This window comes from Pan troglodytes, chromosome 6 (assembly GCF_028858775.2).
Source record: "Pan troglodytes isolate AG18354 chromosome 6, NHGRI_mPanTro3-v2.0_pri, whole genome shotgun sequence".
In the NCBI taxonomy this organism is placed as follows: domain Eukaryota; kingdom Metazoa; phylum Chordata; class Mammalia; order Primates; family Hominidae; genus Pan; species Pan troglodytes.
Window position 1 is genome coordinate 164,632,787 of NC_072404.2, and position 26,404 is coordinate 164,659,190.

The following is a 26,404-nucleotide window of genomic DNA, read 5'->3' on the forward strand; positions in this document are numbered from 1 at the left end:
GCTGGACAGACACCAGAGGCTACCCCAGCCAGCTTCCACGTGCTGGAGACCCATCCAGGGGGCAGGTGGACCAGAAGCACAGCAGAGAGGTCAGGGCTGGCGAGGAGGGCAGCGTGTTCCCATCCCCAGCTATCCTCATAGCAGCCAGGGCAGATCTTCTCCCATGCCCGCTGTGGCAAAAATTAAGGTGGATTTGACATTTTCATTTTCTTAAAAAGGCTATCACCAAAACAGAAGACTGAAAACATGAGATAAAAGGGTAATGATTATTAACTCTGGCTGATGGGAATATGGGTGCTAGCCTGGCTCAACTGCTATTGGCTAGACTTTGCTCTAAGACCTGGATTACAACTACAGGCATCACGGTCCTTTCTTCACCTCCTGCCCAGCCAAGAAAAGATGCAAGAAGAGGCCGGGTGTGGTGGCTCACACCTGTAATCCCAGCACTTTGGGAGGCCAAGGTGGGTGGATCACCTGAGATCATGAGTTTGAGACTATCCTGGCCAACATAGTAAAACCCCGTCTCTACTAAAAATACAAAAATTAGCCCGGTGTGGTAGCGGGCACCTGTAATCCCAGCTACTTGGGAGGCTGAGGCAGGAGAATCACTTGAACCCAGGAGGTGGAGGTTGCAGTGAGCCAGGATTGCACCACTAAACTCCAGCCTGGGCAACAGAGCGAGACTCTGTCTCAAAACAAAACAAAACCCCGAAAAGATGCAAGAAGAAAGCATCCAACATCCATTTATCTTGGATACTCTGCAATTTTTCTCCCAGACTTTCCTATCTTCATGTATGTCATCTCAAATCATATACAACGTAATGACGTAAACCATGTTTATATCCTGTTGGAAAGTGATTTGATGTGTTTTGATTCTCTCTCTAAATGTCAGTTTTTCTTCACAGAGTCAAATTTCTCTGGAATCTTCCATTCCTAGTTCTCAAGGTCAGTTACCTGTCTGGGTCCAAGGTGACCAAGCCTAGGAGGAGGGCACTAAGAAAGCTGACCAGACAGCCCCTTGGAGGGCATGTTTGGGGGCATCAGCGACAAAGACACATGCCTAGGAATGGAACCCAACAAACTGCCTTGGTGCTGGTTAGGTTTTATTTTAACAGGATGTTTTCTCTTATTTTTCAAAATATCAGTTATATCAATATTAGAAGTGTAAACAGGTACAAAATATACAGTACATAGAAACAATTTTCTTAACTAGTCTATCGCCTAATAAAAGTATGCATGAGGGGGCTGAATGAATGGGCACTGCCAGGTCCCTCCATCTGCAGGGGAAACAAGAGGACCAGTGGCTGCTTCAACAAAACAGGAATGGATATTTGTGTGGTAGGAACAGCACTGTGGTCGAATCAAGAAATCTGGGCCCACCTTTATGATGTTAGATGCTGGAATGAACAAGCCACTTGGCCCCCAAACCCAGCCTCGCGAGCTGTGCCCTCTGAGAGTGCACACATTAAGGAGGCTGGGGCACAGGGGAGGCGGCTGCTACAAGCAGAAGTTCCTTTGAGGCCTGGTGACTGGACTCTTGTCGGTGTGGGACAAATATTTTAAGAGGGAAAACCTGGAAATCTCTGCTCCCCCACAATGATGTTCCAGTAGAATGAGGCATCTCACCTGTTGCTCTTCCCCACTCATGGCACGCCACGTGTACCCACAGTGAGAGGCTGAGGTGTGTCCCCTCTGAGCAGTTTGCACCTCTAAAAAGAAATCCCTGTCCTGCTGCTTCCCAAGGTCACAGTAATGATCAAATGAGATGCATTTTGAAAATAAGAAACTACCACACAAAGTGAACAGGAGACAGAAGCATCTCACGGAGTGGGAGGCAGCCCCAGGTTGGGGTGGGCGGCCAGGCTTTGCTCCCAGCTCTGCTGAGAGCTAGACGTTTGTGGTGCAGCTCCCCAGTTTCAGCTTCTCCATCTCTCCAGACCTAACGCTGGGATTTCAGACAACTCGTCCTTATGAGGCCAGGGAGTCACACACTAGGGGACACCACCAAGTGCCCTTGGGACGGGTACCACAGATGGCCCAAAATAGAGAAAAGTTGGGGCCAGCACTTTTGGGGGGCCTTTTCAAGAGAGGCAAGCTGGGAAATGCAACCGCTACTCCCGGAGGGGTCCTTCCTGCTGCGCTGAGGTGTGCTCCAAGGGACCCAATGGCCCTCACTGCCCAGGGGCTTGGTGCGCTAGGCCCACTCAGCCCAACTGGGCAGAGCAGGGGCACACACAGGACCCCATCCCCAGGAGTCAGTGGGCCAGGGGTCCCCAACTGGCCAACCTTCCAACACACTATCAGACTCAGTGAGATAGTGACAGAAATGCACGCCCTGAAAACCAAAAGTACCTACAAAATTTAAATGGCCCTATTACTATTTTCCAGCTTTTTCCTCAAGAATTAAAAAAAAAACAAAAAACAAAAAATAAAACAGGTTTGCAATTAAATTACTTAAAATTCTACGGCGCTCCCATTTCACAGAGAATTCTACTTGGTGTAGAGGTGGCAGCTGTCCTGGTGGATAGTTTCTCCTTCTCCAGTGATCATCAGTTCAGCAACTTGGACATTTGGTTCTCCCCATCCCGCGTCTGCCTGAAGCTTCCACGCCGCCCTGCTGCCTGCACACGGGGCTTTTTACACGTGCGGCCGGCAGGGGCTATGGGGCTGGAGGCGCTCACATGTCCCCGCCATCGGTGGGTCCCAGGACGCTGAGGCCACAAGTCCAGTCGGTCACAAGGTCTGTGGAGGCCAAAGGTCCTTTGGAGGCGGGGCTCTTGAAGGGATCAGGAGGTGCGGGCGGCGTCGGGAGTGGCTGGCCTCGGGCCGGGGTCTTGGCGCCCGCTGCATGGTTGCGCTGGTGCTTGCGGAGGTGGTCCTTGCGGATGAAGCTTTTGCCGCAGACGGTGCAGGTGAAGGGCCGCACGCCCGTGTGCGTTCGGTAGTGGTCGATGAGCTTGGAGCGTTCGGTGAAGCGCTTCTCACACTCGGTGCAGGGGAAGGGCCGCTCGCCGGTGTGCAGCATGCGATGGCGGATGAGGTGCGCGGGGCGCGTGAAGCAACGGCCGCACTCCCCACACCGAAGGGCGCTGCCATCCCGTGCGCTGCCCCCACCGCTGCCGCCACCGCCGCCGCCGCTGCCGCCGCCGCCACCACCTGTGCCCGGGCCCGACCCGTCGGGCGCCCCACAGCTGCGCTGGTGCGCGCTCAGGCTGACTTGCAGCTGGAAGCTCTTCCCACACGTGGCGCAGGTGAAGGGCCGGCCCCCGGGGGGCGCCGCGGGGTGCTTCTTCAGCCCTGGCTTGTGGCCGAAGCCTTTGGTCCGGCCAGGGTATTTACAGGGTTCGTTGAAGGGCCTTGGGGCCTGGCTGGGGTCCAAGATGGCCTCTCCGTTGTCCGGGGAGGAGTAAGGAAGCCCCTCGGGCCCCGTCCTCGGGTTCAGGCCCACTGGCGGTTTACACCGGAAATTCCAGCCCCACCGGACCCCTCCGAAGAGCCAGTCCCCAGGAGGGGTCTCCTCCTGGGCCACAGCCGGACTGAGCTCACCCATGTCCCTCTCAGGCCGGGCGGGCTCTCGCAGCCCCAGCACAGGGTCCTGGCTGGGGAAGGAGCTGCCCTGGCTTTCCCAGGCTCCTTCCTGGGCAGGACTAGGGAAAAACCGTGTGGCTTGGCCTGGTCCAAACAAGGTCCCGTGAGCCTCTAGGTCAGTAGGATGTACGGGTGTGGCCACCACCTCCTCTTCCTGGACTTCTGTTTTTATTACAATTTTTACATCTGCTGAGAAAGACAGAGAGACAGATACTGACCTGTCCCTTGACTGCTGAGCGAGCCACGATCTGCCACCATCACCTGCTCAGCAGCTGCGTGGCCAGACAAACTCCACCCAGGCCCTCGTGGCTGAGCCCAGAGGGCAGCTCAGCAGAGCAGCCTGGTGGCTGTGAGGCTGCCTCCCCCTCGAGGACACCAGTGTTCTGGCACCTTCACCACAGGACAAGCCACCATATCTGCTCCCCAGGCTCCATTTTTCAGTTTGGCTGTTAAGGCTAAGCATGAATTGATCCTCAGAAAGGAATTCGAACTGCTGCAGGCACTGTGCCCCACCACAGTGCAGGGAATGGGGGTTCAGACAGCTCGGCCACACACCAGCTGTGGGCTGCAGGCAGTTTCTAACCCACAGCTCATCTGTGAATGCCCACTTCACAGGTGTGAGGATTAAACCAGACAACATGTCTGAAAGCACCTTAGTGAGCTATTTGACATGCAGCAGCATTCAATAAACGGACCCACTAGCTAATGATAAAAATATTAGTGAATAAGAATGTGTTTGGCCAGGCGCGGTGGCTCACGCCTATAATCCCAGCACTTTGGGAGGCCAAGGCGGGGGGATCATGAGGTCAGGAGATTGAGACCATCCTGGCTAACATGGTGAAACGCCGTCTCTACTAAAAATACGAAAAATTAGCTGGGTGTGGTGGTGGGCACCTGTAGTCCCAGCTACTCGGGAGGCTGAGCAGGAGAATGGCGTGAACCCAGAGGGCGGAGCTTGCAGTGAGCAGAGATCGCCCCACTGCACTCCAAGCCTGGGGGACAGAGTGAGACTCCGCCTCAAAAAAAAAAAAAAAAAAAAAAAAAAAAAAGAATGTGTTTGATTTTATATAAGCGTACTTCAACTTCACATTCTGAGGTTTCACATCAGGGATCTTGGCTATTAGCACGTTTTTTGGGTGCTAAAATATGACGTTATTATAGTAACAGGTGACTGGTCTTCAAAACAGAAGTAAACAGAAAGCTAACAGATAAATTTGGTGGTGGTTCTTCTGAAATCGGCCTTCAGACACCTGTCTTTGGTAGTACCAATATCTAAGAAGTGGTTTCAGTTCAATTTTGTTTTCCTCCATGCCAGAGAGAAGCCACAGTTTCCTAAGCTGGGGAGGAGGTATATCCTTCAAGAGATCGGCTTATTAGAATAGACCACTTAACACCATATGAAAAAGCAACAGACTGAAACATGGATGTCCTCAAGAAGGGCTGCTGACACCTATGATTTGGCAAGGAGATAAATAACAGAATGTGCAAAGGGTCATAAGAGTGCAGACACCCTAATGTCTGTTGGCTGGAAGGTCAGAGCAGTTCACCAGTGAAAATGGGATGCCTGGACTGAGGTACTCCCCACAGGCAAGCATGGCCCTTCCCTTCCTCCTCTCGCCACCTGTACCTTCCGTGGAGGCTGCTGTGTTGAGCTTCAGGGTCCCGTCCGAGCATGCTGAAGAGGGATGGTGGGGAGGGAGATCCGCTTGCCAGGAGGTGGGCGGGATGGTGGTGGAAAAGTTGGAATGGACACCTGCGGTAAGGGGAGAGCAGAGCCGGTGGGTTAGGGGACGGATGGGGAGGACAGAAGACTGTTGGGGAGGAGAGCAGGCTAAACTCTGAGGTCCCCCCACTGGGGGCTTTTCTGAGTGAGCATGAGGACCCAACCTCTCTGAACCCAGTGTCTTTTGTCCCCCTTTCTGAGGCACTGGGAAGCTCAGACATCATCAGTATGTTTCCCACGGGCCCCTCTCGAATAGAGGCAGCCAGTGACTTCAATGCCCAATGCTGGGGCAAGAGGAGCGGCCTCACAGTGATATAGGGGCCACTGGAACAGGGCCAGAGAGAGACCCAGGGACAGCATCAGCCACCCGAGAGAGGCTCGAGACAAGTCCTTTAGTACAGTCCTACCTCGAGACGGGAAAATTTCTAAAGTTGTCAGGCCGGAAGTGTTGAGGGCCCACAGCTCCCCCATGCTGCCACGAGCCCTCCCCTGTCCCTCCCGTGATCCCTGCAACTTGTTCCTTATGTCCCCGTCTCAGCCACTTACCAGAGGTGGCATCCGTGGAGATGTCTCCTGCTCCGGAATCCAGCTGGCTGAGGCCCCAGGGCTCCTCCCCGATATCTGGCTGCCCGGCTGCCCACGCCTCCACGCCCAGGGCCTGCTGCTCCTGGAGCTGGAGCTCACCCTCCTGCTTGATCTGCATCAAGAGGTCTGGGGCAGGAACTGGGGGCCCCGAGCCTAGGAAAGGGAGTGAGTGTGAGGATACAGCATCACGGCCCCTCAGCCCTGGGGCATACACGCATCCAACCGGAGAGAGAGACACAGGGGCCTTACAAGGGTCCAACAGCAAAAGAGCCTGGTGGGAAGGGAGGCAGCAGCAAACAGGATGGGAGCCTAGGGCAGAGCCTGAGGTCACATGGTATTGGGAATGCGGGTAGGGTAGGAAAGGCTGAGGTGGGGGAGGGGAAGAATACACAAGCACATTCTCAGGGCTAGGCTGGTGGTCCAGGGGGAGACTAAGTTGCCCTGGGGATGGCCTGCCCTCACTTGAAACACAAGAAATGCTGAACAAAAGTGAACCCCAAGTCCCCCTAAAACCTTCCCCCCTCATATATTTAAGTGAGTGCAAAAGAAAAGATCCCAGAGGCAAGAATGACAGAGAACACACAGAGTCAATCAAGAGTTACAGTGGAAGGCAAGTGACCTAGAGAGTTGTTGGAGTAGGATACAGGCCTTAGGGGCTGGGCTTTCATGTCATGTGAGGTTGGGAGTGTGGCTGAGCCGCCTGCCTGAAGCCAGGAGTCATAGGCTCTGGCCTGTCTGTGAGATGGGGACTAGGAAAACTCTGTCTGCCTGCGGGAGCCACCAGGAAGCAGCCTACTTGTCCAGGGCTATGTGTGGGAAAGAAACCCATAAAAACTTGGAATCCCATGTCCACACAGAATTCACACTACCCACACAGGCAGACACCATAAACTGAGAAATTCACAGAAAAATTGGCTGAGAGCCATGGCAACTCAGGAGGCCCCAGCATGGGCAAATGCAGATCTGCCTCAGAGGGGCACCCACACAATGCAGTCCACAGGGGGCTCCTAAGGGAAAACTAAAACCAGAAGAAAAACTAAAACTTACAAAACAGAGGAGGTGCCAAATGGCCATGAGAGTCATGGCAGAGTTCACTCCCAAGAACTAAAGAAAAAAAGGAGAGGCTGAAAGATACAGTAACCTAAGTATGTCTAAGATCATCAAAGAGATAAAGAACAGAATCTTTAAGGCAAGAACAGCAAATTATTTTGAAAAAGGTAGATTTGAAAAAGATCTCAACATTCTAGAAACGACAGAGGCAGCTGTGGAAATGAAAAACTCAAATGGATGGCTCTGGCTCAACAACAACAGACTGAACACAGCTAGAGAGAATATTAGTGACTTGGGAGAGAGATCCAGGGAAATAACCCAGAGTACAACACTGAGAGATAAAGAATGAAAAATATGAAAAAGTTAAAAGACATGGAGGACAGAATGAGAAATTCCAACACATGCTGGTAGAAATCCCAGAAGAAGAGAATGGAGAAATGAGTAATGGCAATAGGTAAAGAAATAATGGTTGAGAATTTTCCAAAACTGAAGGCATTGTAAGTCCACAGTTTGAAGGAACAGACCAATTCCCAACTAGGTAACAAAACAAACAAACCTAGACAACATTCATGTGAAATGGAACCACAGCAAAGACAAAGAGAAAAATCTTAAAACGTACCCAAGAGAAAATAATGACATTCAGACTACAGGAGATTTTCTTCAGCAACTAGGATATCAGAAGACAATGGAATATCTTCAAATGTTGAGAGAAAACATCTGTCAACTCATTTTATGAGGCTAAGACAATTTTTATTGCACAAACTAGAGGGGTAGTATATGAACAAATTTAAAAAATAATCTCATATATGAACAGATATGCAAAGATTCTAAATGAAAGAATTACAAATCAAACTCAGCAATATATTTTCAAAAAAGAAAAAGACATATTATGAACACATTGGGTTTATTCTGAGAGCTCAAGGATAACACTAGAAAATATAATATTATAACGAACAAAGTTAAGATTAATAGCAAAAACAATATAATCATCTCAACAGATGTAAAAACAGCATTTAGCTCTTCTATTTCTGACATATGGCTGGCTAGATGTGCAGAGAAACAGAAATTCCTCCCAATGTGGAATATCTAAAATTGCTGAGTAGGCTGGGTACAGTGGCTCATGTCTGTAATCTCAGCAGTCTGGGAGGCTGAGGTGGGAGGAGCTCTTGAGCCCAGGAGTTTGAGGCTGCAGTGAGCCATGTTTGTGCCACTACACTTCAGGCTGGGTGACAAGGTGAGACCCTGTCTCAAATAAACAAACAAAAAAAGCCAGCCTAGGCAACATAGAAGACCCTGTCTCCACAGAGGGGGAAAAAAAAAGTTTTTAAAAAAAGTTAGCCAGGCATGGTGGCATCCCCTGTGGTCCCAGCTACTCAGGAGGCCCATTGTGGCCCAAAAACTTCCAGGTCAAGACTGTAGCTTGAAGTGGTCCTAAGTCTGCATTGGCATCAGATGACCAGCTGAGGAACACACACACATTCTCAGGAGGAAAGCATTTTAAACATAGCTTTCAAATAATCAATGAGCTCACAATTACACATCACCATCTCAAGAAAATCAGCACCACAAACTCAGCAGAAATCATGAACTGGAGAATATGACCAATGACTTTGGATATTAAAATTATCATATAAGGAATATAAAGTTCAATTATTTACAGAAATAAAAAGGGGGAATGAAAGTATGGGGAAATAAGACTATCAAAACTGACCAAATTTTGAAAAAGAATCAAATGTAACATTCTTTACAATGGTGAGAAAAAAATAACTGTTGTTTTTTTTGTTTGTTTGTTTGTTTGTTTTTTGAGATGGAGTCTCGCTCTGTTGCCCAGGCTGGAGTGCAGTGGCGCGATCTTGGCTCACTGCAACCTCTGCCTCCCGGGTTCAAGCAATTCTCCTGCCTCAGCCTCCCCAGTAGCACTGGGACTACAGGTGCACGCCTCCAGGCCCAGCTAATTTTTATGTATTTTAGTAAAGATGGAGTTTCACTGTGTTGCCCAGGCTGGTCTTGAACTCCTGAGCTCAGGCAATCTGCCAGCCTCGGCCTCCCCAAGTGCTAGGATTACAGGCGTGAGCTACCACGCCTGGCTAATAACTGAAATTTTAAAATCCAATGTGTAGGTTAAACAACAGAATGGAAATGATTGAATGGTGAATAATGAACTAACTAGAAGATAGAAGAAATTATTCCAACCTTAACATAGAGACTGAGCTAAAAATATAAAGAGGGGTTCGAAGTTATAAAGGATAATATGAAAAAGTTCCAGAATAAAAGGTTAGAGAGAAAGGGGGCAAGGCAAAATTCAAAGAGGGAAGATAACACATTTTCCCAAATTGGTGAAACATTTCAGTGATTAAAGCAGGATAAAAGAAAATAAATCCACATCTAGACACATTGTATTAAAACTGCAGATCACCCAAGACAGAGACCTAAAAGCAGGGAAAGAAAAAATGCAGATCATCCACAAAGGAATCCTGATTAGACTGATGGCAGATTCTCAATAGCAACAACAAAAGCCAGAAAAAAAGGGCATATTATCTTCAAAAGCTAAGAGAAAATAACACTCAAGCTAAAATTATGTCTTTCCACTACAGTTGTCCCTTGGTGTCAGTGGGGGATTGGTTCTAGGGCACCCCATGGATACCAAAATCCCACAATACTCAAGTCCCTTATATAAATTGGTGTAGTATTTGCATATAACCTACACACATCCTCCTGTATACTTTAAATCACCTCTAGATTACTTATAATACCTAATACGACGTAAATGCTATGTAGATAGTTGCTACACTGTATTGTTCAGAGAATAATGACAAGAAAAAAGTCTGTATATGTTTAGTAGACACCTTTTTTCCTGAATATTTCAAATGTGCAGTTACCTGAATCCACAAATGTGGAATACATAAATACAGAGGACTCACTGTATAGGGATGAAATAAAGATATTTTCACACATATAAACACATATAAACTCATATATACACACAAACTGAGGGCTCATTACCATCAGACCCACAAAAAATAACTTCTAAAGGAAGAAAAAATTTCTAAAGATTCCTCTATAACAATAGAAATAGAATACATAACTGTCAAATTAATTTAAAATAACAATAGTTTGAAAAGGAAAAAACCTAAATGAATAATTCCCAAAGGAGAGGCAGGAAAAATACAGAAAAGGCAGAACTAAAGATTAACAGCACAATTTAAGATAGTAAAAAGAATCCAAATAAACTAATAACCATAATCAATGTAAATGGTCTAGACCAGAGCTAAGAAGAAAAAAGAATGTGAACCACATATCTAATTTTAAGTACTCTGGTAGTCATGTTAAAAAAGTAAGAACAGGTGAAATAAATGTTAACAGTACATTTTATTTAGCCCAAGATATAAAAAATGTTACTTCAACGTATAATCTATATAAAATGATTTATATTATTTTATACATGCATATTTTGTACTCACGGCTTGTTTTTGTACACGGTTTTTGAAATGCGGTATGTATTTTATCCTTACAGCACATTTCAAGTGCTCAGTAGCTACAGGTGGATAGTGGCTACTGTTTGGATATTTAAAAGGTAAAGGTAAAGATTTTCAGACTAAAACCAAACAAATCCCCCAGCTATCTGCTGTTTACAAGAGACATACCTAAACAGAAGGACGCAGAAAGCAATGTAAAAGAATGAAAGATGTACTAAGCCAGAACAATGTAAAGAAATGATGTAGCTATACCATATCACATGAAATAAACTTTGAAAGTAAAAATATTCATAGAAATAAAAAGAATTACTGCATAATAGAAAACTAACCAGGAAGATAAAGTAATTCTAAGGTTTTTTTTTTTTTTTTTGAGATGGAGCCTTGCTCTGCTGCACTGGCTGGAGTGCAATCGTGCAATCTCGGCTCACTACAACCTCCACTTGCCAGGTTAAAGCAGTTCTCCTGCCTCAGCCTCCCGAGTAGCTGGGATTACAGATGTGTGCCACCACGCCTGGCTATTTTTTATATCTTTAGTAGAGACAGAGTTTTACCATGTTGGCCAGGCTGGCCTCAAACTCCTGACCTCAGGTGATCCACCCATCTCAGCCTCCCAAAGTGTTAGGATTACAGGCGTGAGCCACCACACCCAGCCAATAACTCTAATTTTTTAAGCTTATCATATAGCTTCAAAATAATAAAGCAAAACTGATAAAACTCTAGGGAGAAATGAACAAATCCATCTTTACAGTAGGGGATTTTGATATATCTCTCTGTAATTGATAAATCTAGCCAACTAAAGGTTATATAAAATTTGAGCAACTCTACTAACAAACCTGATTAAAGGGACCTAAGCAGATTCCAAACACAGAGAAAACACAAGCTTTTTAAGCTACAGAGCGTTAAGGAAAAATGAACACTTTCTAGGTCATAAAACAGACTTCAGCAAAATTTAAACGACTAGTATTTTACACACTGCATTTTCTAGCTACAACACAATTAAGTTTGAAATCAATAACTCCCATACATACTAAAAATTTAAAATATACCGCTTTCTAAATAATCTGAGTCTAAGAAAAAAATCACAATGAAAATTAGAAGGTATCTGGAACCCAATATTAATGAAAATATTATCTATCAAAATGTATGGGCTACAGCTACAATGGTACTTAGAGGAAATTTTATAGCCTTGTATGTTTATATTAAAAAAGATAACACAGGGGCTGGGCGCAGTGGCTCACACCTGTAATCCTAGCACTTTGGGAAGCTGAGGCGGATCACGAGGTCAGGAGATCGAGACCATCCTGGCCAACATGGTGAAACCCCATCCCTACTAAAAATACAAAAATTAGCTGGGTGTGGTGGCATGTGCCTGTAGTCCCAGCTACTCGGGAGGCTGAGGCAGGAGAATGGCTTGAACCCGGGAAGTGGAGATTGCAGTAAGCCAAGATCACGCCACTGTACTCCAGCCTGGTGAGAGAGCGAGACTCCGTGTAAAAAAATAAAAAAACAAAAACAAAAACACAGGTCAAAAATTAATGGGTTAAGCGTCAATGCAAGACATTAGAAAATAAATAACATTTAAGAACCTTTTCGGCTGGGCGCGGTGGCTCACGCCTGTAATCCCAGCACTTTGGGAGGCCGAGGCGGGCGGATCACAAGGTCAGGAGATCGAGACCATCTTGGCTAACACGGTGAAACCCCGTCTCTACTAAAAATACAAAAAATTAGCCGGGCGCGGTGGCGGGCGCCTGTAGTCCCAGCTACTCGGGAGGCTGAGGCAGGAGAATGGCGTGAACCTGGGAGGCGGAGCTTGCAGTGAGCCGAGATTGCGCCACTGCAATCCGGCCTGGGCTAAAGAGCGGGACTCCGTCTCAAAAAAAAAAAAAAAAAAAAGAACCTTTTCAAAAGTAGAAGGAAATAATACATATAAGAGTATCATAAATTAATAAAAGAGAAGACAAAGATAGAATATAGTTAGTCAAAGTTGGTTATTTGAAGAGACTATTAAACCAATTCACCTCTAGCAAGGTTATCAAGAGAATGGGAGAGACAGCACCAATAACCAATTGGAAGAATGAAAAAGGGAACATAATGATAAATGCAGCAGAGATTTAAAAGATATAGAGGATATTATGAATGTTATTCCAAGTAATTTGAAAACTCTGGGGAAATGGACAAATTCCTAGGAAAATTTCAACCTGCGAAAACTAAAGAAGAAATAGAAAACCTGAATAGTCCTGTAACTAAAATAAATTACATCGGTAGTAAAAAATCTTCACCACAAAAAAAACTTAAGGCTCAGGTGGCCCCACTGGTGTTTTCTACTAAATGTTGAAGGAATAGATAATTCCAACATTACAAAAACTCTCTGAAAATTAAAAACAGAATGAATACATCATAGCTCATATTTTTAATACCAAAACCAGACAAAAACAGTCTGAGAAAAGAAAATTACAAGCCCATCTCCTCCATGAACAAAGATTCAAAAATCCTAAACAAAATAATTAGCATACAGCAATGTTCATAAAGGATCATGACAAAGTTAGGTTTATTCCAAGACTGAAAGGTTGGTTCAACATTAGAAAGTAACATGATTTACCTTACTAGCAGGTTAAGGAGAAAAAAATGTATAATCATCTCAATGGATACCAAAAGAAATTATATAAAATTCAAGTCATTACTGTTAGAAACACCTAGCCAAACACAGACACAGGAAACTTCTTTAGCCAGATAAAGGATATTTGTAAACAAAAACTTTAGCAAATATTATACTCAATGTGAAAAGTTAAAAAGTGTCCTCTTTAAAATCATGAACCAATAGGACACCTGTTATCATCATTTCTATTTAAGGATTTTCTGGGAGTTCTCAGTCAACACAATAAAACAAGAAAAAAACCCATAAATATTTAAAAAGAAAAAATTATTACTCATAGATATGATTAACTTTTCAGAAAAACTGAGAATGATTAGACAATTAATAGAAAGGTTATTAGCATTAATGAAAATTTTAGTAGGGTTCCTAGATCATTATCAATAAATGAAAGACAACTACATTTTTATATATTAATACTGTGAGGTTTTTGAGAAAGCCTATCAGTTACAATTTTTCTTCCTTATCAAGGGTCTTAACAAACACAGAAAGAAAACAAAAGAGGAAGACAGGTGAGGCTAATCTATTTTTATTACTGATAATTCAGGGCATAATTCTGCATAAAGGGCAGGGACATTGGAATGCGCTCTTGTGATAGGAGAAAAAGCATTTGAAGAGGGGTATTCTCTGCCCTCAAGTCCCCAACAGCAACAAACAGAAAATGCAAGTTAAAAAAAGATACCACTGACAAAAGTGATTTAAAAAAAAAAAAAAGAACCTAGGAATAGATCTAACAAAATATGTGCAAGACCTTAATATAAAACTTCATTGCGACATTATAGACAAACCAAATGGAGTGACTTAGGACAGTCACAGATAACATGACTGAATATAGTAAAAGTGTCAATTCTCTCCAAAATGTTAATAGATGGAATGCAATTGCAACCATAACCCCAACTGGAATTTTTCATGGAACTTGATAAGGCAGTTTGAGGGGCTATCTGAAAGAGCAAAGGAAAAGAAGAACCAAAGTGCAGTGAAAAAGAAGCAGGGTCTCCACCTCATAGCACCACAAAAGTCCATTTCTGAAGGATGAAGAACTTGAACATGAAAGACGAACTCTGAAAACCTTTAGTAGGAAATATGAGAAGGTGCACTGGTGTACTACAACATTGAAGAACGTAAACATTTCTTAATTGCTTAAGACACAGAAAGGACAAACCACAAAGGAAAGACTAGTAAATCCAAGTACATTAAAATGAAAAGCATCTGTTCTTTAAAATATACCACAAATGGAGAAGATAACGGCAACACACATAGTTGACAAAAAGGTTAATATTTAGAATACGTAAAGAACACTAACAGGCCAGGCACAGTGGTTCACACCTGTAATCCCAGCACTTTGGGAGGCCGAGGCAGCAGATCACTTGAGGTCAGGAGTTTGAGACCAGTCTGGCCAACATGGTGAAACACTGTCTCTACTAAAAATACAAAAATTAGCTGGGCGTGGTGGTGCACACCTGTAGTCCCAGCTACTTGGGAGGCTGAGTTAGGAGAATTACTTGAACCCAGGAGGCGGAGGTTGCAGTGAGCCAAGATTGCACCACTGCACTCTAGCCTGAGCAACAGAGCAAGACTCTGTCAACAAAAAACAACTTAAAAAATGCAAAGAAGACATAAACACGCATTTCACAGAAGAGGAAGGACAAACGGCTCACCAGTAGAGGATGTAATGCTCAATCTTATTAATTAGGAAAATCCAAGTTTTAAACCATAAATTTTAAACCATTTCACTCCCACCAAACGGGCAGAAATAAAAACAGCATTTCCCAGGGTGGTGAGGATGAGGTGTGATTGGAACCCCCAGGCCCTCCTGGAAATACCAGCTGGTATCCCCACTTGACATCACCTGGAAAAATTTGAATACATGTCTTTTCTTTCCTATGACCCAGCAGTTCCGCTCCTGGATCTACACCTAGAGAAGCTTTTACATATGCATAAGAATGTTCACACCAGCAAAAAAAAAAAAAAAAAAGAAAAGAAAAGAGACAACACAAGCACCCACCAACAGTAGAAGGAATAAATACATTGTATTATGGTCACAAAATACAAAACTGTAAAGTGGTGAAAATCATGAAAATGAATGAGTTACAGCTATACTACATTAACATGGATGGCTCTCAAAAACATAACGGCAAATGAGAAAAGCAGGTTAAGGAAGAACATATGTGGTATGATTCCATTTACAAAAAGTTCCAAAGCAGATAAAACTAAATGTGTTACTTAGGATACATACTGAGGGAATAAAAATGTAAAGAAAGGCAAGGGACTCTATTTCTGAATTTTCAGTTTATGTATACTATAAGAGGAAGGAAGGGGTGTGATCAGGGGAGGACGGGGGTCCAGGAGGTTCAAGCTGTGGTCTCTCTCATGCTGGGTGTTGGGAATATGGGGTTTACTACTAATCTCTAAATGTCACACGAATTTTGTTTTGTATGTATTTTGCTTGTTATGTATAATACACAGTAACAATGTTGTAAAACAGGGGTCCCCATGCCCCGGGGAACCTGGACTGCACAGCAGGGGGTGGGTGGAAGACGAGCAAGTGAAGCTTCATCTGTAATTACAGCCACTCCCTTGTCGCTGGCATTATTGACTGAGCTACGCCTCCTGCCAGATCAGTGGTGGCATTAGAGTCTCACAGCAGCGCGAACCCTATTGTGAACTGTGCATGCGAGGGGTCTGGGTCACACTCCCTTCTTATGAGATGGAACAGTTTCATCCCCAAACCATCCTCCCGGTCCCCCATTGGTGGAAAAATTGTCTTCCATGAAACTGGTCCCTGGTGCCAAAAAGGTTCCGGACTGCTATTTTAAAAGAAACAAAACACAATATTTTTAAAAAGGAGAAAAACAGCATTTGATACAATATAACACTTGTTCACAATAAAAACTTTTGGGTAGCATGGTTAGAAGGAAATGTCTTTAACAGTATTTTCAAAAGCCAAAGGCAAAAATCATACTTAAGGCTGAAACTCTAGAAATATATCTTGTCCACAGACAGGATGCCAGTATCACTGCTGCTATTCAATGATGTCCTAGTCAAACTGCTAAATAAGAAAAATAAAGTTATAAAAAGTTAAAAAACAGACACAATCTTTGTGTGATTTGTAGAGGATATAATTACCTACATAAAAAATCCAAGAGAATATAAAGAAACAAACCATTAGACATGAGAGCAAGATTTTTTTTAATAAACAAAAGTCAACAGCATACCTGTACACCTGAAATAACTAATACATCTAATAAACTGTAAAAATCTCATTTATAATGAAAAACAACTATCAGAAGAAAACTGTAAAATCTTATTCAAGCACATAGAAGCCTTCAATAAATGAGTGTTCCAATGAGTAGAAAGGCTAATGTTGTCATGAGAGCAATTCTCCAGAAATTAGACTGTAAAGTCAATGCAATTCCAATCAAATTTCCAACAGGATTTTCTTAGGAACTTGACATACAGATCCCAAAATTCATATAAAAGAACAAAGATCCAAGAATAGCCAAGACAATTTTTTGAAGAACAAGCAGAGAAGGATTAGTCTGCTAGATATCAAGGCTTATTATGAAGCTAAAAGAGCAAGCTGTTGGTGCAGAGACTGACAAAGAGACCAATGACACAGAAGCAAGCACCCAGAAACAGACTTGTGCACATGCAGAAACCAGCTCAGGACAGAATCGCATCACAAATCAGTGGAGAAAAGCTAACACATTCAGCAAACTTTGTTGGAAAATCAGACCATCGTTGTGGGAGAAAAAACCGAAACCCTCCCTTGCAAGCTACACAAATTTTAATTCTAGATAAATTAAAGACTTAAATTTAAAAAGCAAAACTTTAAAAAATTTATTAAAAAAATAGAGAAGAGTATCTTTCTGACCTTGAGTGAGGTAAGCAAGGATATCTCACTACAGAAAAAGCACAGATCATAAAGGAAAAGACTGACATGTTTGACTCTTTCAACAGTGAAAACTTCCATACAAGAACTACAACGTTAAAGACCTGCCACCGACACGGAGAAAATGTTTGTAATGCAAATAATAGACAAAGGATTTGTATCTAGAACACATACAAAGAAGCCCTGAATCAAGAAGAAAATGAAGAATATCTCAAAAGAAAAACAGAAGACAACTCACTGGAGAAGCAGCCAAATAATCGTATGAAAAGGGCGTGCAACTTCACTAACAGTAGGGAAAATACAAGTTGAAACGAGAGGCCATCTCACCCCCATCAGGTCGGCAAAAATGTAATTATGGAAACTGGGCAGACGTTAGGAAGCAAGTTCTAGGAGCACCCGCTGGCACTGGGTACCCCTGGGGAGGGCCATACAGTAACGGAAGAGATGAAATCAAGCCTACGACATGGTGAGGCCACCGCTGGGTCTACTCCCTGGAGCAGCATCCCCAAGGGCCACAAAAAAACAGGCGCAAGAACGCTCACTACAGTATTGCTTGTGAGAGTGAACAATCAGAAAAAGCTTAAGTGCCAATCAGTGGAGGAATGGAAAATAAATTACAATATAGTTGCTTCTGGAATATTAAGCATCTGTTAAAAGGAATGAACTTGATCTACATGTATCAACATGGATAGGTCTGAAATACAGAATGAGTGATAAATATAATGACATCTATGTAATTTTTCAGAACACAAAAAACCGTATTATATATTGTTTACAGCTACCAAAGTACACAGCAGACGTTTTAAAATGTGGATACAAAGAATAAACAGAAAATTCCTAGGGAGGCCTGGGAGACCTAAAAAGGGATTTAAATGCTATCAGAAATACATTATTTCACACACACACACACGTTTTAAATTTTGAAACAGCATACATTCAGCAAATAGTTATTGAATTCCTACTCTGTACTAGGCAATACTCTAGGTTCCTAAAATGATTAAACAGGTAAAAATTTTTATACTTTTGAAATTGACATTCTAATGGAGGAGACCTGACATACGATGAATCTATAAATAGGAAACATATATATTATGTGACACTGTCTAACACGGAAGACCCAAAGCAGGAAAGTAGGCCTGGAGTCCTGGGTGGGGAGGGCCTGCAGTGCCGATGACACGAAAGGCCTGCAGGTGGGACCTGCCTGAGGAGGACTCCCAGTAGAGGGCACTGCGAAGGCCCTGGCACAGGGCGGAGGGAACAGCACCAGGGATGGTGCAGCTGGGCAGAGTGAGAGAAAAGTGGAGGAGGTGAGCTGACGGTGCGGGTCAGATGGAAAGCCAGGACTTGGGTCTAAAAGGGATTACTCTGCTGGGCTGAGGCAAGACTCTGGGGGATCAGGGCAGGAGGAGAGGGGCTGGCAGGAAATGACGGGCCTACGTGGCAGAGTAGAGGGGACAAGGCCAAGTAAGAAGACAGACCATTCAGGACCACGGAGGGCCCTGGTAACCGAGGTTGGAGAGGTTTTGGTGGAAGGGGTAACAGAGTGGGAGGGAAGGTGCAGGAGACAGCAAGCGCAGATGTCCCCAAGGGGCTCTGCCACAAAGGGGAACAGACAAGCGGGCAGTGGCTGCCGGGGTAGAGGTCAAGGCAGGATTGCTTGTATTGCCCTTGAGAAGATGGCATGAGGTGGGATCTGGTGCCAGATCGAAGTGAGGCTTTGGCTGGAGGGTTGACAGTTTAGCAGTCACAGAAGTGAAGGCAGAGAAGGGGGCACTGGTGCAGGCAGATGGCGTGGAGAGGGCTGTGCGAGTGGTGCGTTTCTCTTTAAAAAAAAAAGGGTTAAAATATAAAACTGTTCTCAGCTGTGCACCATACAGAAACAGATGAGCTAGGTTTGGCCCTCAGCCACAGTTTGCTGGCCCCTGGGCTAAGGAGACACGGTGTGACTGCGTGGCAGAGCGCCCACTGAAGTCGCTGGTCGTGAATGTCACGTGACACCAGCAGCCAGCTTACCTGGTTCTCTGCAGCCATGTGCAGCTGCTTGGCTGCAGGTGCAGAACACCGATGGATTTCACTAAGTGGATACAATGAACAAAACAGGGGCAAGAGTGCTGAGGGTGTGTGTAAGGGGGGACCACAATGGTGGGCATGGAGGGAAATGAGGATGAGTCAGGGCAGTGAAAAGGCAGCAGGGTCGATGGCTTGCAGGTCTTGAAGGACTGGAAAACTGCTGGAATCAGGACACCAGACGGAATTGAAGGGACGGCAGGAGGCGGCCAGGGAGTGGTGTGCTGGAGATGGAGATGGTGGGTATGGTAAAGTCACTGTCGTCACAGTCACGGATGGCTGTGGGATGGGTGAGGGGGGCACAGGACAATCAACAAGGAGGCTGCCATGGCCAAGACTAAGGGCAGGAAGAGTGATGAGAAGAGAGGGAAGGTCTGCAGAAGTAGCAAAAAGACAAGGCCTGAGACCCAAAGGCAGGGTCTCTAGAGAGGGATTGAGGCTGGCAGAGGCACAATCTGAGGGGTGAGGACCCTGTCCCCAGTGGGCCTGGGCTGAAGACGGAGGCAGGGAAGAGGATGACAAGCACTCAGAGGGCTGCAGTCCCCTGGAGCTCAGTCCGAGCAGGGAACACTCAGGACCTAGCGGGTCTGCTGAGCCCTGAGTCCCACAAGGCTCAGTGGAGGGATGTGCAGGAGGTGAGGAGAAGGGGAGGTGAGGTCTCACAAGGGGATGGGTCAGGCCAAATGTGGCAAGGGATAAGCTGGGAGTCCTGGCTTCTCAGACAAAGGGGACAGGGATAAACGCCACACAGATCCCTGCCAACAGGCTCAGGATGGACAGTGGAGTTTGTGTCTACTCATCTTGTCTACTGGTGGGTAGAGGCCACGGATGCTGCTGAACATCATACGGTGCAGCTAGAGAGTGTTACAGGGTCTTACCAGCAACCAGCGTATTTCCAGCCCCTCTTTACTCTCATTGAATGATGCTGTGGAAGTGAGGGAAGCCTCCACACATGGTGTAAATACAACGAAACCCACCCACCCAGAACCTCCCACCCAGGCTAAGAAGCTGGACGCGCATAGGTTGTAACCCTCTTTTCCAGCCCAATAGTATCTGTTCTCAGCCATCTTTCTGTCCTCTAGTGTTCAGCACTGTCCTTGACACCTAGAAGATTCTTAAAAATGCATCTGTAGAGCTAAACTGTCAATGTCCCGATGACGACTGGCAAAGCGGCCAGCCCGGAACATGCTTCTGCCCTTAGGAAAGTGCAAATCTGACTGAGATGAGATGACGGACATGGGGGATGCATTTAATTTCACGCAAGTGGCGCACAGGAGGGCCTCTGCGGAACACCACCTTTCTCAGTGTCAGACGAAAGGGAAAACCAAAGCAGGTGGGACGGTCAAGGGCGGGTCTTCTGGAGGAATCAGGGGTCGAGCCTTGCAGAGATGTGGTCTCCCTAGTCAAATGACCCAGCAGGTCTTCACTTTAGGAATTTGGTTTTTCTCCTGTGTCCACCTGTCCTTCCCTTAACTTTCAAAGGTGCTGACTGGCTCCAGGGAAATCTGAGACGCTGATATCTGGTAACAAGATCCACCTTAAATAAATGTGTGCTTCTAATAATACCAAACCATAAGGCTGACCAATGTAGACCAAAGTAGCTCTACAACTGCTACTGGTTTAAATTAAGGTTGGTTCTTGGAGGCAAGGCTGACTCTTTGCAAAGCTTTGGATTAATTTTGTTGTCAATATACAGCTGACCTTGAACAACATGGGTTTGAACTATGCAGGGCCACTTATAAATGGATTTTCTTCTGCTTCTGTCACCCCTGAGACAGCTAGACCAACCCCTCCTCTTCCTCCTCAGCCTACTCAATCTGAAGAAGACAATGAGGAGGATGACCTTTATGATGCTCCACTTCCACTTAATGAGTAATAAATATATTTTCTCTTCCTTATGATTTTCCTAGTAACATTTTCTTTTCCCTAGCTTATTGTAAGTATCACTATGTAACAACAGAACATACAAAATATGTGTTATTGACTGTTCATAGTATCAATAAGGCTTCTGGTTAATAGGAGACTACTAGCAGTTAACTTTTTAGAGAGTCAAAAGTTATACATAGATTTTTGGCTGCGTGGGACTGGGGGCTGGTGCCCCTGGCCCCTGCGTTAAGGGTCCACTATGCTCCTGCCTTCCCTCTCAGTGTCCTCCTCTCCCTCCCCTCAACCTGTGCCCTGCCTTTGTCTCTTCCTAAAAGATTAGGTTTGCCACCTGTTTCCCCGATAGAAAGTGTTCATTTCTGGAGCATTAGCTGACTAAGTTAGAGATTAAAACTCAACTATAAAAAACTCAAGACATAAAACCTGTAAGTTTCATGTTTCTCCTCGACTCTCTCTGGAAAGATCACACCCTTCCTGGCCTTTCCGTCTCTGTTTCCCGCACAATACCTGATGCCTCCCTGGCCTTCTCCCAGCCCTTACCTGGACTGGGGTCCACAGGAACATCTGGAATCTTGGGGCCAGGGCGGCGCCAGTTGCAGGGCTCCTTCCCTTGTTCAATCTGGGAGAGGACCTCGGGCTTGGAGATGGCGTAGTCTGAGGAAAGACAGAAGGTTAGTTTTTGCCACGTTCCAGTCAAAGCTGGGGACAGTCATCCCGGAAAACCAACAATGGTCTAGAAACGAAATCTCTTGATTGTCACAAAGCAGTAGCTCTCAACCACAGGCAATTTTGCTCCCTGGGGGCATCTGGCAAAGTCTGGAGACAATTCTGGTTGTCATGCCCAGGGCTGGGGGAGAGGTGACTGGCATCTGGAGATGCCCTGAGAGGCCAGGGCTGCTGCTCAACATCCTACGATGCAGAGGATGCCCCCGACACACAGAATCACCTGGTCCCAAATGTCAACAGTGCCAGGGTGAAGAAACTGCCACAGAGCGTGCACGTTAAACAGCAGTGCACTTGTGCTGACGAAACATAACCTCACGTCTGCACCTGCTCCTGCCCTCTCTAACAGGTCTCACTGCCCTCGGCTCCGGGGTCACACAGAAACCATTAGGAAGAGGAAACCAGCCCAGGAAGAAACAGAGTCCAGGCCCTTCCTGGGCAGGATTAAACAAGGAGAAGAGCAGTAGCCCCAGGGGCTGAGGGAAGCAAAGTTTTGAGGCATGAAGAAAATGTCTGCTGCAAGCAGCACCGTCTGCCCACGTTCTCCACTGACCTCGAGGCACGTTGCCGTAAGGGCCACTCATGTTTGTAGGAGAAGGCTGAAGGAAAGAGTCTTTCTCAAATGTGAGTCAATTACATACTGGATCTGAGAGCAGATGGGGCCTTCCCCGCTCCAAGTCAGCAAGAACAGAAAGGTCCACATCCCGGGCCTGCGTAGGAGAGAAGCCACCGCCGTTCCCAGACTGGCATTCTGGGAAACTCAACACAGGGAGAAGGGAGCTTTTAACTCCATCACCCAGGGCTCATCCTTCACAAAAGGTAACAACTTGCAAGGTCAACAATGTTTCTGGTGATTTATATAACACTGACATGAAAACAACTACGTGGAGGGAGAACTCTGAGGACTTGCAAAATCCCATTTAACAGAGAAATGAGTGTCAGGCCTTACCCAGGGAGACCAGCGTCTCGTAGTTGCCCCTCATCACGTGCTTGTAGAGCTCCTTCTGCCAGTCCTCCAGCTTGCCCCACTCCTGCTCGGAGAAATACACGGCCACATCATCAAAGGTCACGGGCACCTGGAACCACAAGTGTCACACTCGCTCACCCACACGCTCACGGGTTTGGCCGCTTGGGCTCCCACACCCCAAGGCGTCCCAGGGCTACCTTAGGGGACTCCCCCTTGCTGCCCGGGGGCAGCCGCAGGATCCAGAAGTTCCTGTTGCGCAGCAGGTTCTCCACGTTCTCCAGCCGCCTCTGCAGCAGCCCGTACTCCTGCAGCAGGGTCCCCAGCACGGCCCACTTGCCCTCCAGCTGGTTCCCGAACTCCACGGCTGTCTTCTCGCAATCAGCCAGCTTCTTCTCGGCCATCCCGGTTCGACCTTCTAGGGAAAGCAGGCGAGCAGCCTGCGATTCAATCTTCCTCTCCATGGCCTGAATCGTGGCTGCCATCGTCCACGGAGAAATCTTTCAGAAACAAAAGAGAAACTGGCATCACTCATTCCATCCACTGTCTTCATTGAGCCCCTCTCTCCCTAGGCACGGGGGAGTTGGGCTGGGAGTCCATATGTGTGGACAAGTGGGGCTATCCTATACCACATGCCAGATCTCAGGTTGGCCATCACCTGCTTGGGTATGTTAGGTCTATGTCTGGGTGGGTGCCTTTACTCCAGGCCTCTGCAGCACAATGCAGACCCTTATCATGGTGCTTATCACCCTACACAATAATTTCCTACCCACACCTACACTGGGCTCCCTGAACATGGTATTGCATCTTTTCATACCACTGTCCTTGACACATGGCAGGTACCCAGTGCAATTTTGCTACGTAAACAGTGACTTAGCATTGCTGGGCATTTTAGTGGAGAAATGGTAAACTGCAGATTTACTAGAGCGCAGCCTGCACCTCCCCTCATGATTACACAGGAACTGTCTACTGATGATGACCCAGCAAAAAAAACAGCTGGTTCACTGAAACAGCACAAACAAGAGTATTGCTCAATTTCTTTTTTCTTTCTTTTTTTTTTTTTAAAGCATCTCATGTCCCCTTTTAACAAACATAAAAATCTAATGGCCAGTTCCTCTTCCCCCAGGACAGTCTCATTTTGTCACCTTCCCATCTGCCCCTCCCCCGCAAGCTAAAATCCCCAGGACTGCAAATCTCCATCAGTCCAGAGTTAGGCTTTTTGACACTGCCTGAGCCCTACAAGATTCTTTCTCTTTCCCAATTCCCACCCCCTCAAGGTAAAAATGACGGCCTCCGACATTTTTGTAGCTGTACCAGGAGCAGTGACGTACCCTGCAGTCTGGTGAAGAAAGTACATATATGCCACAGTTAGACTTGTATATGGGCAGCAACCATCTTAATTAGAGACGGGGGCCTTCCCTGTCATTAGAAATGTTCACATGGCGTATCAGTGACCGGCAGCTGGGACAAGGAAGAATGGGCACATTTTGCGGTGGGTAGGGAGCTGGACTGTTTGAGCCACCCACATCTGAATGTGGGACCTACAGGGCACAGAGGAGCTCCTGGTATCGGGACCTGAGGATCAACGCCTCCTTACAACATTCTGCAAAATAATTCCTCAACAAAAGGTTGGTGATTATTTCCAAAATGAAGAAGTAGCTACTAGAAACCAGTGTGGATTCACTTAGAGAAAGTCACTGAGAACTAGAATGTGGATGGACAGCTCAAAAAATAGAGACAAAAGGAGAGTTTGAGCAGAGGGAGAAACAAACTTGTCTAGGACAGTGCTTAAGATACTGTCTATTTGGAAGGAAGCAGGACCCAAAGAAGGTAGGACTCTAAGGGGTCTTCAAGCTGGGAGGTTCTGGACAAGCTGAACTGTTTCTAGGCGAAAACCCCAATGCGGGTGGGAGTCTTGCTCTCAAGGAGTAGGTGGTCCTACAGCACCTGAGTGGGCCAGCGTGGTTCTGGGCTTGAGTCCACCCTCCACCTAAGGCCACTGTTCCTTCCCTCACCTCTCCTTTCTCAGATCAATCCCTGTCACGTGATCCCAGACGCCAAGAGTTTACTCCAGAAGCTTCCTTTCAACTGGTCACCAGCTCCCCATCCACTGAAATCCTACCCATCCTCCACGTGCATTATTATGGGCTTTGTGTGGCATGAAAGGGACCTCTGCTAAACTACTTTATTAAGAAAATATTAGTCTTTTACTCATGGACAACAAGGTGCATGGTTTTCTTACAGTTCTGATGGGGCCAGGAAACCCTGTGTAAGGCCTTCACACTATGTGGTGGGAGGTGGCGACTGCGCTGCTCACTCCAGCCCAGCTTCTTACTGACAAGTGGCTGGAATATGTGGGGCTGTCCTTGGACTCCTGCCAGGGGAGCTGAAACTCTTTGCTTGAGAGGAGCTGATGGTAAGAGGAGCCGGATCCCTCACCCACTGCCCACCCGCAGGATGAAGTCCAGGCATGCAAACCCCTTCTTAGTCTCTCTCTGCAGACTCCTTTCCCACTGCCTCCAAACCAAAACCATCTTCTCCAGGCTCATGGACTCCTTTCTGTGCCTGCACACGCCCTGCACTGTCCCGTCTCTCTGCGCCTTTGCCCAGGCACTCCTCCCTCCCTGAAAGCACCACCGGTCTAGCTGGGCCTGAAATCCTAGCCTTCCCTAAAAGCCCGGCTCAAATCACAGAGGCGCAGAGCATCAGGCCAGGAGGGGTGGACAGCGGTACCAAGAGGCCCCCTGACACTCCTTCCCCCGGAGCCAACCGCCAGCTTCCACCTGGGCGCCAGCACTCACCCCTTTCTGTTTTGCACGATTATTGCCCGCGTACCTGTCTGCCTGGTCCTTGAACACACAGCCACTGTGTGTCTTTTCACACTTTCCAGCTGGGTAAGCCTGGGCAAGTTAAGTTCTCTAGGCCCCGGGTTTTTCTTTTGTATGACAGAGATTAACACCAGTACCCATCCCACAGGCTTGCTGTGAGGACAGACTAACGCCTCAACAGGGCTTGTTGAAGTGCGTGGCTCTATATTCCCTTCCGCGCCGACCCCGGGAAGCTGGGCACGTAGTGGGTGTCGGTGTATGCGGATTCGAAGCCGGACACCTCCCAGGTGCCACCAGGCCGCTGCGGGGGAGATGGAGAGGGACCTACAGGCCGAGCGCCAGGCAGAGAAAGGAGCCGCGGGTGGGGGGGCACCCAGAAGGAGGGGACAGCGGCTGCGGCGGGGGCAGGAAGCCCCGGAGGGCCCAAAGAACTTGGCGTGGGGCGGCCCCGGCGCGGGGACAACCGTTCCGCCAGCGCTCGGCTTCGGCTCGGAGTGGGGGCCCGGCCGACCGGCGCAGTAGGCCCCGGCGGACCCCGCGCCCCATTCGCGGGAGCCCCAGGCCCGGTGGTCCGGCCCGGACCCCGGAACCCCTCCCCAGGGCCTGCGGCGCCGTGTGCCGGGGCCGGGCCGCCTGGGGCCCCCAGGCCGCGAGTCCCTGCGCGCGCGGGTCGCCCTTACCGGAGCCGCGACCGCCTCGGCCATGGCCCTGCGCTGTCCCGCCCGGCCCGGAGGAAGTCGTCGCCGCCGCCGCGCGCGGCACCACGCAGGCCCGGCCGCCCGGTGCTCTCCGCAGGCGGCGCCTGCCTGGCCTTTCCTCTGCCGCCGCTCCTCGCTGGCTGCCCCTGCGCCGCGCCGCCCGCAGTCGCGCCGCCTCCGTCAGCGCCCGGCCGGTCCACACTGCATCCTGGGAGCCGGCGCCGCGGCCCGGCAGACGAAGGCCCGTGAGGCTTCCTGGAGGCAGCGCGGCCGCAC

At 47.1% G+C, this 26,404-nt stretch overlaps 1 protein-coding gene across 7 annotated transcripts; it reads right to left on the bottom strand.

Moving 5' to 3' along the window:
• Nucleotides 1-1,086: 1,086 nt before the first annotated feature.
• ZNF746 (zinc finger protein 746) lies at nt 1,087-26,404 on the bottom strand. 7 transcript variants are annotated; one of them, XM_009454474.3, is made up of 7 exons: nt 26,111-26,404; nt 22,803-23,102; nt 22,588-22,669; nt 21,456-21,569; nt 5,858-6,049; nt 5,216-5,341; nt 1,087-3,774 (listed from the first exon to the last, which is right to left on the bottom strand). In XM_009454474.3, exons 1-7 carry the CDS (start codon nt 26,132-26,134, stop codon nt 2,678-2,680), a joined length of 1,935 nt encoding a protein of 644 aa, XP_009452749.1. In that variant the 5' UTR covers nt 26,135-26,404; the 3' UTR covers nt 1,087-2,677. The 7 variants fall into 7 exon arrangements, with proteins under 7 accessions (XP_009452749.1, XP_003318918.1, XP_009452747.1 ...); XM_003318870.4 differs by having other exon boundaries at nt 1,087-3,777; XM_009454472.3 differs by having other exon boundaries at nt 22,588-22,714.